Genomic DNA, 14,221 nt, shown 5'->3' on the forward strand with positions numbered 1-14,221 from the left:
ACTCCTTCTGTACAGCAAAGGTCCAAATCTATCATTTGAATCTGCATGGCACATATGTCAACTTCTTACATGCGGTACAACCAGTCTTTTATATATATAGAAGTTTTTTTAAGGCAATCTTTGCAGGTACCCTCAGGAAAAAAAAAAACAAAAAAAAAAAAACATTAGATACATGCATTCAAATAATTTTAGCAGATGAAAAATGAAGGTTTGAAAGTATCTTGTCTTTTTCAGCAGCCACTATTGAGGAAAAAGTTTTGTTTTAAATGCTTAGACTCTGCCCTGCCAATATACTTGCTCAGTATTCAGGGAAATGAAATAAAGAAAATTCCTGAGTCATAGATTTTATCTTCATATTGAAGAGTCTTTATTCCTTACATGTAATTGTCCAGTCCCTAGTGCAGCCTGGTTGTACAACACTGAAAAGCAATTTTCTGATCGTACAGCTATGGATGCTTTCAGTTAGTATTAGGTATTTTCTACTGAGATCCTTTACTTTTTTCCACATAGCCTGTAGGAGTTTACTGTATCTGTTTTCATGGAAAGATTTTGGTAGTGGAGGAGGATACAGAGGTGGTTCCTGGATGAAGTTGCCAAAAGCTTCCCCCATGTTTGATAGACCAAATATCTGATGGCCCCAAGATAGACCCACCACTGGCAAAAACTGATTCCATCATGATGAGAGTAAGGCCTCTGAGATAAAAGATTTAAGAAGAGGAGAAATAATAATAATAATAAAAAAAAAACTTCAGCCAGAGAGAGGAGAGAGAATAAGTGAGAGGAACAGCTCTGCAGACTGCAAGGTCAGTGAAGGAGAAGGTGCCCCAGACACCTGCAGCCCAAGGTGCAGCCCATGGTAAGGCAGGCTGGCTCCCTGCAGTCCTACAGGGGAGCATATCTTCACCTGCAGCCCCTGGAAACTCCACACCAAAGCAGGTGTGTGCCCACAGGAGGCTGTGAACCCATGGGAATCCCATGCTGGAGCAAGCTCCTGGCAGAAGTGCGACCCTCTGGGGAATCAGTGTTGGAGCAGCCTTTTCCTGAAGGACTGCACCCCAGAGAAGGGTCCCACCCTAGAGCCGTTTGTGAAGAACTACAGCCCATGGGAAGGCCTCAAACTGGAGAAGTTCACGGAGGATTGTCTTCTATGGGAGAGACTCCATGCTGGAGAAGGGGAAGAGTGTGAATCCTCCCTCTGAGGAAAAATGTGGCAGATACAAGATGTAATGAACTGACTGACCACAACCCCCATTCCCTCTCCCCCTGCACCTCTGCAGGGAGGATGCAGAGAAAATTTGAAATTAAATTAAAGGAGTAGTTGAAAGATTTAAATTATATTTCTGATTGCCAATTCTGATTGATTCAACTAATTTCCCTAAGTCCAGTCTGTTTTGCCCATGGTGATAACTGGTGCCTGTTTTCTTCCTGTTCCTATCTCAACCCATGAGCCTTTTCTTACATTTTCTATCCTCTGTCCAGGGAAGGAGAGGAGTATTATGGCTTTGGGGAGCACCTAGCATCCAGTCAGGGTTAACCCACCACAGTACCCTAAGCAACTGCAATTATTACCATCCCAAAATATATGTCACATGTTAGTGACAGCATTAAGAGTTTCTAGTTTTCACCCCATAGCAGTAGTATTAGTATTAGTATTAGTGCTATTAGTATTATTTACTGATACTGTATGAAGTACACAGTTTCTTTGGACTTGATAATGAAAACAGCTTGATAGAATGTATCTCTTCTTTTAAAAGCTGCTTATTGAAATCGATGAAATGAAAAGATTGGTGTACATAATTTCTTGGACAATGAATAGAAAGATTAATACTATCTACTTCCTGAAATTATCAGATGTTCTGTATTGATCAAAAATAAAACCAATACAGATATAATAACAGAAAAGGAAATTAAAAACATACAGAGCACCAACCACCATAATAATTATAAGTGCCTTTTCTGAATCCAATCATTCAGCTAATTTTCATACACCATCTTCTCCATATTCCATAAACTCTATTCTATTTCTTTTGTCATGTAGAATTGGTTGCTGCATAATCTCTAGCCCTGCTTTCCACATTTCATAAAGATTATTACATTTTTATAACTATCAGTCACTGATAAACATGCATATGTTCTCTCATATACAGTCCCACACACAGCTTTCTAAGCCTCTAGTCTGCAGCAAAACTACCTTAAAGTCTGAGAAGTTGTGAATATACACAGGTGTTGAGAGGGTTTTTCTCTTTGCACTTTAATTATATAAACAGTAAAGCAACACTTTGGTACATTGTGTAATGAATTTAAAAGTGTGTAAATTCTGGTATCAGTTGTGAAACTCCTTTATTTATTTTTCCATTTAGGCATTCCAGTGGCCTTTGCTCAGTCATATATACAGAGATATAATTTGACACAAAAGAGAAGAAATTGCTGAATGTCTGTAATTTCAAGAAAAGATTTCTGCTGCATCTCTAAATAAACTAGCTTTTCTTTAAATTTTCACATTTCTGCTCAAAAGTTTGTAGAAGCTTATCCATGCTCAGAAGACCTACACTAGCTGCCCATCCCCCATTTTTGGGCTGCACTGTGGATCCTTGTCCTACTCACAGTCTGTCGCAGATAACAGTGAGAGAGAGGAGCTTTCAAAGATAAGCTCAATTTGCCTACTTAAGCTGTCTTTCCCTGTTTCTATCTCCTTCTCTGTGTTAGAAAAAGTCTTGTATGGATATTTCCATGTATGTCCAATAGAAATCGTGATCTGTGTTAGTGGATCTAGCTGAGTTTCTAACCTATTGAAGTTTGCCAGGGCTACAGATCTTCCATAGAAAATAGTTTTAAATCCACTTTAATTGCATCCTTTAGCATTATTTGGAGGAGATCAAAAGTTTTTAACAGCTGCAGTGCTCTTGCTCTTTCTCTTCTGAAATATTCTGCACTCTCTTGGTTGTTGTCCAGTATCTGCATTTTTGGTCCCTGATGCTGGCCAGATAAGATGATAGAGGCTCTCTGTTCAGTGCATGCAGTGGGTCTTGAAGGTCTCTCTTCTCTCTGCTCAGCATTTTGTTTTCACATAAATATATAAACAAGACAAAAAGCATGAAAAAAGTCATTAGGTTGCTTAAGGAAAAAATATTATTACTAATATTTTATTGTAAGGTACTAATTACTGACCACAGAAATAATTCTGTCTTTTCCTTTGTGTTCATATAAGCCAAGGAAGAAGAAACCCTAGCAGAGATATTGAAATAGGAGGATGTCACAGTCAGGCATAAGGTGTAGGTGTAATCCTTTCTTGTGGTGGAAATTCTTTTTCTCACGTGGGGAAAGAGTGATTATTGTGATGCCTGCATGTCTGTGGACCCACTAAGCGCGATGTGCTGAGCTTGAAAAAAATGCAGCAGATTATCTTATATCCATTGCCCACTTCTTCACTGAAGGGTTCTAATCCCTTGTCCTCTTCTCCCTGTGGTACCCTACTTACTCTAGGCTGAGGCTCCTGTCTGCCTGATCCCAACAGCACTGGGTTGATAAGGTCACCATGTTAAAGCCCAAGGCTTGAGCTGGTGCTTAACATACACTGTTGATTTATACAGCCATTTTTTCCCTTTCCTGCTTCCTTAATTAGTATTTAAATATTCTAAGTGAAGTGGGATAGGTCAAACAGAAGCCATTAATGACCTGAATCCAGAACACTCTATAGCCTATTTACTGGAGTGCTCATCTGGGGAGTACAACAGACATATCAAAATCTACCAGCTCTCTCATTTAGAGCAGACTGCACTGAGGTTTCTCACATCCCAACTGCATTGCCCTAGCAACAATATTATTATTTAAAAGTGAACAACCTCTTTTTTTTAGTATTGTGACTAGCCCTCTGCTTTTAATATGCATAGCCTTAAAAAGGCATTGCTCATTAAATATTTTACTTATTTTTTTTTGTCCTATTGGCAGAATAAGATTGTTATACATAAAATAGTTACGAAGTGACATAAATACAGAAAATTACTCTTTTCACCTGAATGAGTCTGAGCAGAATCGGTTTATTTATTCATTTTGGATGTTTAGTTTTGTTTTGTTTCATTTTTCTACTAGAGTAGTAGAAGGTGTAGCAGTTGAACTGTAAAATCAAGTCCCCATCCTTAACCATGGACTCCTATCCTTATTAAGTTTTAAGGAGATAATGCCTCAGCCCACAAATACAAAGGGTATTTTACCTAAGCTGCCAGGACTACAAGCTCACTCTGGATTCTGAAAGTCACACGGTGTTCTCCTCAAAGTCACCAATTGTCAAGGTTTGTTTATACTTACAGGACCTTATGGGTCTTCAGATTGTATTCTAAGTGACAACTCTGAAACCAGAGGAATAGTAAGAATCTCGAAGTTTTAGCTGTTTGGAATTTAGCAAATCAATCTGTTGATGTAAAGATGACATTTGCGACCTGATGGGGCAGTCCTGTGTGCATGAGAAATTGTGATGTGCAGTCAGAGGTATATATCCCTGGAGTAATCTTTTTATAGAAATATATATATATAACTTTTAAAGTTCCCGTCCTCATTGAAAATCAATACCAATCACAACCCAAAGTGCCAAGAGGCTCTAGCAGACATGTGGCGGTGGATTAAAATTGGATGGCTGAAATTGTAGCAGCCTTCAGCTGCACCCTCCACTCCTGTGATGGATGTTGCCTCTCCCAGAGGAGGGACAACTGATCTGCTCATGAATCTCCTGATCCACTGCAGTGCTCATCAAAAGCAAACTGACTTGGATTCAGGCTGGTTGTAATACAGACACAGAAATTTGTCTTGAGAGAGAAAATGTTTATTATATGGATGGCAAGGATACCTAGAAAATTTCAGCAATCTGATTTTAACCTGCTTGTAAATGTAGAACTCAATAGGCTCCATAGGTGATTTCAAAGCAACAAAAAATGCCTGTCTTTCTCAGTCCCTCACTGGGCACCCAAAGCCTCACTGACCTCTTGGGCAGGAGTTCTGCCTAACTTTGGCACTTTTCTGAGAAAAAGGAAAACCACTGCTGACTGAACTAATGAAAACATAGTGTATACATCCCCTTTTTCTCTGTTTAGCTTCATAAATATTATCACTGAAGGCTTGCAGGGAAAGTTAGAACTGGTAGAAGGTGGACAGAAATGAACAGAGCATCTAGATGCCCAAAAGCAAGAAAGAGGCAGAGAAAAGCAAGAGGATAACACCTTGGGTAGTACAATAATAGAATGCTTGTGGAGAGAGGGAGATCATCTCAGTATTACTGCCTCTTCATTTTGGAGTCATGAAATGATGATGAATGTACAATCCAACTAACATGAGATTATGTAGCAGCAAACAATGTCTTTCTCAGGAGTCATCAGATAAAATCCTCCAGTCAATTTTGTTTATATAGGTATCTAGGGACATAAAAATCTAATTTCTATTTGCTTTAGGGCAACCTGTCTGTTTTGGTTTTGTTTTTTTTTTTTTTTTAAGGCAGTTCCAAAGTTACTGTCCTGTAGATTTTGCCTGCCAGTCCTGTGAGGATGTTTTTGATAATGTAAAACAACACTGGAGATTTTTCTTAGGCCCCTGAATCACACTGCAAGCACCTGTATCAGGAACGTCCAGCAGTATAACAGTATTTTCCTAGCTTGACTTCCAGTCAAATTTGAATTAATAGCTGTTCACTCACACTTTAATGAATGCCACAACAGCGATTTTATTGTATAACATCCTGAGTTTTTAAAGGGAAATCTGACTGGACTACATCAATAGCCAAAAGCTTGTCATAGATAACCTTCTAGCATACTTGAGCTCTGTCTCTGCAGCATTGCTCTGATTGATAAATCACCAGTTACTATTTTCTTCACCAAAGCAGACGCAAAGTGGTCTGAGTTTGAAAAGTTAGGTATATTAAATAGTAAGGAACTATTGTTACATAGCAACAAACCTAGAAGAATGATCCTTTGACTGGTAATTATAAGTCTGTATCTGTATACACACATAGAGTTTTGATTGTTTGTATTATAACTGCAAATATCTGCCACTAGGATGTCCTTGAAGACATGCTGTGGTACTAATCAGATTTGTCAAGATGAGACAGTACCTTTCTATTCTCTCTTACACACCATAAACTCTGACTGATATCCCCAAGGGGAAAAAATGCATAATGTGTCATTTATGACCTGTTACATGCACAAATTACTTGCATCGTGTATGCAGTAGGATAACAATATGCTATTGATTTTGAATTTGACTTAGGAAGCTGATCTTTATTCTTAGTTGTCATTTGACAGACTTTCCTCCTGCTGTGAATTGTTTGATCTAAAATTTTTGTTTGGAGCAATGGAAGCAGTGATGGTTTTATAAAAAATTGTATACATTCTATCCTAGGAGATAAACATTATTTATAAGCAGAATAAATATTCTATAAATAAGAATAAATTTCAAATAAGTAACAAAAAACATGTAATATGCCAATCTTGTTTTGCTTTTACAACTCTGCTGTGTAGCAGAGCAGTTTTTCAGGGCTGGAAGTAAGGCACTGATGCTTGTGCAGAAGCAAAATTAAAAGGCAGAGCTAAGGCAACTACTCATTAATACAATGCACTACATAATAAAATAAAAAAATAAAGAATTCTATAACAGATTAGGATGTGAATTTGAAAACTCAACAGGTATGACAGGTTAAGAATTAGGGAACCTCTTCCGCCAAAATTATCCTTCCCAATTTTATATGGTTTTGTCAGATGAATAAAGGGGCATTTCATTATCACGTCAGGACATTGTTTTAACATTCTACAGGAAAGGAACAAAACCAGTATTCATTAGCATAAGGATCAGAAGATTTGTTTAGGCAAAATAAGAAGGAAAAATGTATGTACATATGGTAATATTAATGATTTAATCCTTTCTTCATTTATTTCCTTAAGAATATAAATGTTGTGATTCTCAAAGAGAGTCTAAATAGACGTTGTGATGGTAAATATTGGAAAGTCTTCAACAGCCTCTACCTTAGCTCCAGCAAAAGTTTCTCAGTGCCTATTTATCATTTTCTATGTCAAAAGTGAAATTGAATCTGCTTACCTTCATATAGAGCAACTCTGTCACACAGAAAATATCATTTTTATAGGTTGTATCAACCGTGACAAGTGAACAGCAAGCAAAAAGCAAAGATCTGCACAAACCAGGTGTCACCTGATTCCTTGAAATTTTAGATGTCTGTATGGGCAAGGGTCTCTTAAATCACTGGAATTAATTTATGCAAGTTGATGTCAACAACCAGACCAAGAACACATGCAGTATATCTTTGAAGATTTGAACTGTAACATACAAGAAGATATTGTAAACTAAGTGGAGATACTGTGGTTTTCTACTAATTTGAACTGTGGTGTTCGGAGTACTTTTACTATTGTTTATTGTATATAATGGGAAAAAAAATTACCTCCCTAGAGTGTTTAGGTTATCAAAATGTATTTTATGAAGCAGATTGAGAGCTTTCAAATACAGTTAGGTTTCAGTTACCATAATTTTGGTTTGTGTCCAGAATTAGCATTTTTAATACCTCAGGATGAAGTAGGTAAAGTCACTACTGTTACTGTCCATTACTACTGTCAGCTGGTCCCTTAGCTAAGTAACATTCAACTTCCTACCAGCTTTTTATTACCAAACCTATGCTTTTGGAATCAAGTCTGCTTTGGCAATGTAACTCTTATTTCTTAGGAGATTATTTCATTAAGTGAAAATTCCACAAAAAAAAGGTATTTAAAAATCAACTACAATCTTGTTAACAACTTTTAAGGATCCTGGACATGGAAAACATTTGTGTTTCTGTTAGATTAAATGAAGTATATATATTTCAACTGCTACTGATATGTCCTTCACAGCAGAATTCCAGCCAAACCTCAAGTGGCATAGATGCATTAGCTCCATTAAAGTCAATGGAAGTTCACTTAATCACATCACCTGAGAATCTGGCCTACAGCCCATAACAAGACAATCCTTTGGAGGGTAATAATATTTTATGCTTTCATCAATCACTCTCCTAGGCCTGTAGCTATTTGTGGCAGACTCAAAAATGTCATATAATAAAAGAGGCTGGTTGTGACTATTTCTTCCAGAAAGTCCAAGAACCTCTTTTTAGCAATACAACATTTATACTTATTTTAAACATTCTGACGACAAAACAGTTTCAAAACAGCATTCATATTCTTGGCTTTAAGGCTCCAAGTTACACTGTTTTCCTCTGTTTTGTCTGTTTGTACAGGACACATGTCTACAACCACAACAATAATAGATGGTAAGAACGGATCCGTTCCTTCATCATCCATGAAAGTGGGCAAGAAATCAGTGACAGAAGACCTCGTGACAACATTCAGCTCACCAGCAGCATGGCTTCTTGTTGTTGCTCTGATTGTTACCTGGTCAGCAGTAGCTATTGTAATGTTTGACTTGGTGGATTACAAAGACTTAGCAGGTAAAACTTAGCATATTCTGTTTGACACCTTGTATATTCAAATTTAAAAATTTATTAAGAAGGATCTATTACAGAAATATGCCTGTTGCTCACCTCCTTGGGGACAGCACAGTGTCTCTGCTGAGTTTACCAAGAGAGAAAATATTATAAGAAATGTCAGAACACATTTGTTTACACCACATACACCTTTATAGTTTAAGTCTCTCCATTTTGCAGCTCATCCTCATCCTGGAAAATGAATATGTTGATAGTAACATAAAATATGAGCATGTAAGGTCAGATTTTTGTTTTCCAATTTCTATATAATTTTTTTCTAGAAAAATTAAATTAGCATTAATTCATATTTTTAAAAATATAGTCTTTAATAGTTGCCTTGAGTATTCTGATATTTGCTTACACAGTTCAGTGATCAGAAAAATTTAAAAGAACATGCTAACCTTAAAACTGATCTTCAAAAACCATAAGTACAGAGGACCAGATTCTTAATATTAGCTAAGGCACACCCTTGTCTTCAATAATCTAGCCTAGTTTTAAGACTTGACTAGATAAATGAACAAGATCAAGCTTTATGGTACATATTGGTTACAGGGGACAAAGATGAAGATGAAGTAGGACTGTGATCACAGTACAAGGACTGTGATTCTAATTGAGGAACATAAAAAAAGAGCAGCAAATAAAAAGAAATAGAATATTTATGCCTTTATCTGGCAATGATATATAATGGAAAATAAATTAACTACCTATGTATGTAAAGGATATGTAGTGTTCAGCAAGCATTCAGCAGTAAAACCTTTGTGAGGCTAACAGCTGTTAACACTTGGGAAATGTATGTGAATCAGAAAACAAATTATTAGGACCCTTGTCTTCCTTAAATGAGAACTCCAGCCCTAAAGTTATCGCATCTGTCACAATAATTAACTAGGAATTGAAATTCGGACTTCAGCCTTTTAATTCAAAAGAAATTGAGTTGATGTTTTGGAGTAAATTTCCTGGACTTTATTAGTTTACTGATAAATTCATAGATTTTTTTTGTCCTGTTATATATCAATATTGACTTCAAGATTTACTTAGAAAGCTTTTGAAACACATATAGATCTTGAAAGAAAACAACAAATCCTGGATCAATAGACATCACAGAGCTTGAAAGGTGGAGAAAATGTACCACAAAACTTTCTTAAATTTTCTTCTCATCTGTCTTTGTTTTCACAAGGACATCTCTGCAGTACCAGGAAAACATAAAGTTATTTTTGAGACATCCTTCCAAAATAAGCATCAGATTTTAGTTTGGACACCAAACACTTGATGCTACAACAGAGAGACAAACTAAGAGAAACTGTTATATTCAACTTCAGTTTTCCATATTAAATATTAATCAGTCAATCAATCAGTCAAGTTAATCAAGTTCTTAATATGTTTTCAATGAACAGTCAAGAACCAGGGCATAACAGACTAAACTCTTAAACTCAGAAATTTCTGAGCTTGCTATAAGGTCACACATGCTCAATAAACAAGTCAGGTTAATGCTAAGCAATAAGAATCTGTATCTGTACCAGAGTCTGAAGGAAACTTTCTAAGCAGATGGAATTCTGTTCACATTGTATTGGTTAAATGAGCTTAAAACTCAAAAATGTTGATGGAAACTGCCATTTTCAGACCAAGATGTAGAAATCAAACAATGTTAAATTTAATCTGCAGGGTGAGTTTTTATTTTGTGAAGGTCTCTGAAAGATACTTCAGTATTTAGAGCTCATGAGTTTGTTTCTTTTCCTTCCCAGCAATATTTCTGTTCCTAAGTGATTAATTAAGCCAGCATTCAAATCAGGTCTTGATAGTCAAACATTAAGAGAAGGAACTGCTGTACTTCTTTAGACCAGGATTTATAAGACTGTTTTCTGTATTTACATACATATAAGAATAGTTGCATAGCTGTTATCCTAACCCATAGGTTTCCACTCCTGATTTCTTACTGATTTTTTTTTTGCGCTAAACCCAGTGATTTGTAAAAGTACCATGGAAATAACTGAAGACTGTACATGGAATCATGTAGCTGGCATTATTGATACAAGAATGATTTTCACTTTTGGACAGTTTGCCTACAGTGGAAGTAATGCCTCCTTTTCATATAGGAAGTAGAATTTGGGACAAATTTCTAAGTGGCTCCTTAAATCTAAAACCCAGATGATTTTTTAAAATGATTAAAACCCAGTATTTTTTTGTCTTGGGTTTGATATTGTTCTTGAAAAACCAGACCTACAAAAAAAGAGCAAATAGTTAAATTTGGGACTGTAAATTTAGTTTTGCAAGCATGATTAAAATTAATTTTCTAGTTTTCAAATGCACATGAGAGATGCCAAAGAAATTATATTCATCTGTGTGCTTTTTAAATCCATAAAACACAGAAAAAAAAACCTCAAAGAACACTTTTTCCTCAAAGAACACTTGCCTTTCATAAGCCAGTGCATTCAATTTCTTTCCCATTTCTCTACCTGAAGTTCCATGAAGTTCAAGTTCAGAAAGTATGGACAGCATATGAATGAGGCAGGTTGAGAGAGCTGAACTCAGCCTAGAGGAGACAGGAGGGTGACTGAGGAGCAGCCTGAAGATTTTTGAAGGGCAGTTAAAGAGCCGACAGAGGATTCTGATCTAGGGGCTCCCACAGGGACTCTCACTAAGTTTCTGTGCAAGAAATGACCGCCTCCATAGCAGAGCTGTAGCAGTGATTGCGCTGCACAGGAGTGAGCGCAACAGAAAGCAGGAGCAGGCTGACCTGGTAAACCAGTCAGGGAACTGTGTGGCTGAGGAACAGAAATGGATTTTTTTCCCCTGATTGCACTACAGAGCCACTAACCTCTGGAAAATACAGGAAGTGCAATCCCCTAGATGAAGAGTTGCCTAGAGTACACAGAGGTTCATGGAGCTCAGTAAAAACACTACACGAGCTAAGTAGAAAGTACTTTAAACTTGAACCTGAGCTTTCTTTTTCTTCAATAATTAACAATTTTACTCTCATTACCTGAAAGGCAAATAATTCCAAAAATACATAAATTATCAGTATAAGTATTTTAGCTCTTATATTTTGTTTTAATTTATCAGTATGAACTTCACACTACCATCTGCGATTAGAGTGCCAACCCTTAGATTTTACTTCTTGATTGCTATGGTTTCACATCTTTTTAAAAGTAAACTATCAAGTTTGTGAAATTTTGACAATTTATATAAGATGACGTTTGTCCTGGAATGATATGAAAAAGAGATGTTTAGTTTCATCCTAAAGTAGATGTGGTAAATTACTTTTTGCTGGCTCTCTTTATTCAGCATTTGTAAAGTACCTTATAGAACTGAGGGAGGCTGAGGGAGCTTAACACTTAGGGTTTAGGTAAGTGAATTTAGATTACACTAATTCAAGCTCTGCTCACAGCAAGATTTTAGACACAGTTTTGTGTATTTTTACACCTCCAGAACATGATGGCTGTAAACTCTATAGCACTCTGTACTATTCAGGAGGTGCTGGTTATGACATAAAATATAACATGGGGGCCCTGTGTCACAGTTTGCATGTGTAAAGCTTTGCTTCCTGGGTGGTTATGTGTCAGTTTGTTCAGAAGTTAGGACATGGATAGAATCCACAAATTAGCATTAGCTTTAACAGCTGATTTCAAGGAAAGTATGAGACAAGAATTAGATCTGTACTGAAAGTTTCACTCCTGTTCTATCTACCCAGAAGAAGGAAATTAAATTTTTCAGTGTTGTGCTTTAGTGCATTATGCTCATTCCTTTGAGGAATCAAATGAAAGCTTGCATTCCTATCATGCTGTATTGTACAGTTATGAACAACTATGAACATGACTGAAATATTTCGAATGTGGTATGAAGGTGACATGCATTGCAAAAGCTTGAGAGAAGAAACCAAAAATCTCATGCAGTACAGTGTGATGAATATGGAATAAGTGGTATATCACATTGAAAAATCTAATATATTTTCAGAAATGAAAAAAGTTAATTTTGGCTTTATGTGTGCTTTGCAACAGTTCATTACTTCCACCCTTTGTGTTAGAAAACTCACCTTTTTAACAGGCTTCATAATTAATGAATGTATTTCATGCATTTCTTGAACACATAACTGGATTATACATTTTAATTGGTAAATGCAACTCAATAATTTAAGATTATTTTAGTCCTTGATTGCCCAGGAATCTATATTTGCTAATGGGCTAATAGAGCATTCAAAATTCCCTGCCATCTCTGTGACCAATTACAGCTAATTAACATCCCCCTAATTTCGGATCCAGAGTGTTCAAAATTCAGAGTAAATTGACAGTGATTTAGCCAGTCACCTAAAGGCCAGACTAAATCAAACCTAATGAAGCCTCACCCAATCTATGAAACCCAAAATTACCTACAAAATAATATAGGTGAACATATAGAAAACACACTTAGTAGACGCACTTAGTAGAACGAGCTTGCTATGTTGTTTTGATAAGTAGAAAAATCCCATAGGTATGCTCTTTGTTGGGGCTAATTTGTTTTGCTCAAATAAAGAGGCTTTTTAGAGACCTGTAACAAAGTCAGACCTTTGTGGAGGTAATGCCTTTAGGAATGGAGAGTTAACAGTGCATGGAGCTCCCATCCAGTCAGATGCTTTCTTTAATTATATATCTCTAATCTTTTAAGTTAATGCAAAAAATCTGGCCAAATGTTGTGGTGCTTCCCATACTAGCTTCTGAATAACACGGTCTGAAGTCATCATTTCCTTGCCTGAACCTGTGGTCATTTTTATTAGTGCCTTGCAGTCACGGATGGATTTTGTCTGGCCTTGGGGAGTATATAATAATTATAAGGCATATGCACATACATTCTTCCTCTGCAGTATCATCTCGCTGTAGTCACCCTGTTGGGCTAATGTTCACTGGAAAATTTTAAGACTGCAAAAAGAAGGGTGTACCTATTTTTGTTTTTGTGCTTTATGACTATATATACACCAGTTTTTAAACTGAAAATATATTTGTATTTAGTCAGGAAAAAGAATGAACTTCTGGATTAGTTTAAACAACCAGCAAACTTAATGGAACTTAATATAATTTTTTCTCTTTTTCAAACATGCAAAGCCTTAGACAAACCTCCTACTCTGAAATATATTTTATATCATATTTATAAATGTCAATTCAAAGCATGATTGAACATCCTATCTGTTTCAAAGTTCTTAATGAAGTTCTTAATTGAATTATATAAGACTTCAATTAATGTACCTAAAACCTACAAAACATTTTTTCTGTCTTCTATGAAAAAATCCTTTAAAGGGATTTAAGCCCGATTTCTATTTAAAGAAGGGCTGCTCAGACGACATCTGGTTTCTTATGTTTCAGTCTGCAGCGGATTTCATAGTTGAGTTATAAACTCCTAGAAAATGAGTTTATACTGAAAAGAATGTCAGTCTATGAACTATTGCAGTATTGCATGTGCTGCTTTCATCCCAAAAGGTTCAGTGTATAAAAGATGATAAATTTTGATAGATCAAACTTTGCAAGGTTATGCAGTTGAAAATATGAAATTCCAGAAACTGTCTCAATGTATAGGGAAAAATCTAATAGGAGAATTCATGTTTAAATACGCTTCATGGGACACAAAATACAAAGCAAATTTGCAGTGCATAATGGTATCTGTGAAATTTCTAATTTTAAACAAACAAATCAAACCAGTAATTCATTCCAGTAACAATTGCAGTGATGCAATTCTTTGGTTATTTTCTGTTGAAGAAAT

General features: G+C 36.1%; 1 protein-coding gene across 1 annotated transcript in view; it reads left to right on the plus strand.

The window, feature by feature from the left end:
- TRDN (triadin) overlaps positions 1-14,221 on the plus strand; it is a 274,790-nt gene that overhangs the window by 75,090 nt on the left and 185,479 nt on the right. The window contains 1 exon segment of the mRNA XM_053973292.1: positions 8,255-8,464. Within this exon segment, the coding sequence (XP_053829267.1) occupies positions 8,255-8,464 (210 nt within the window).

Source organism: Vidua macroura, chromosome 3, assembly GCF_024509145.1.
Source record: "Vidua macroura isolate BioBank_ID:100142 chromosome 3, ASM2450914v1, whole genome shotgun sequence".
NCBI lineage: Eukaryota > Metazoa > Chordata > Aves > Passeriformes > Viduidae > Vidua > Vidua macroura.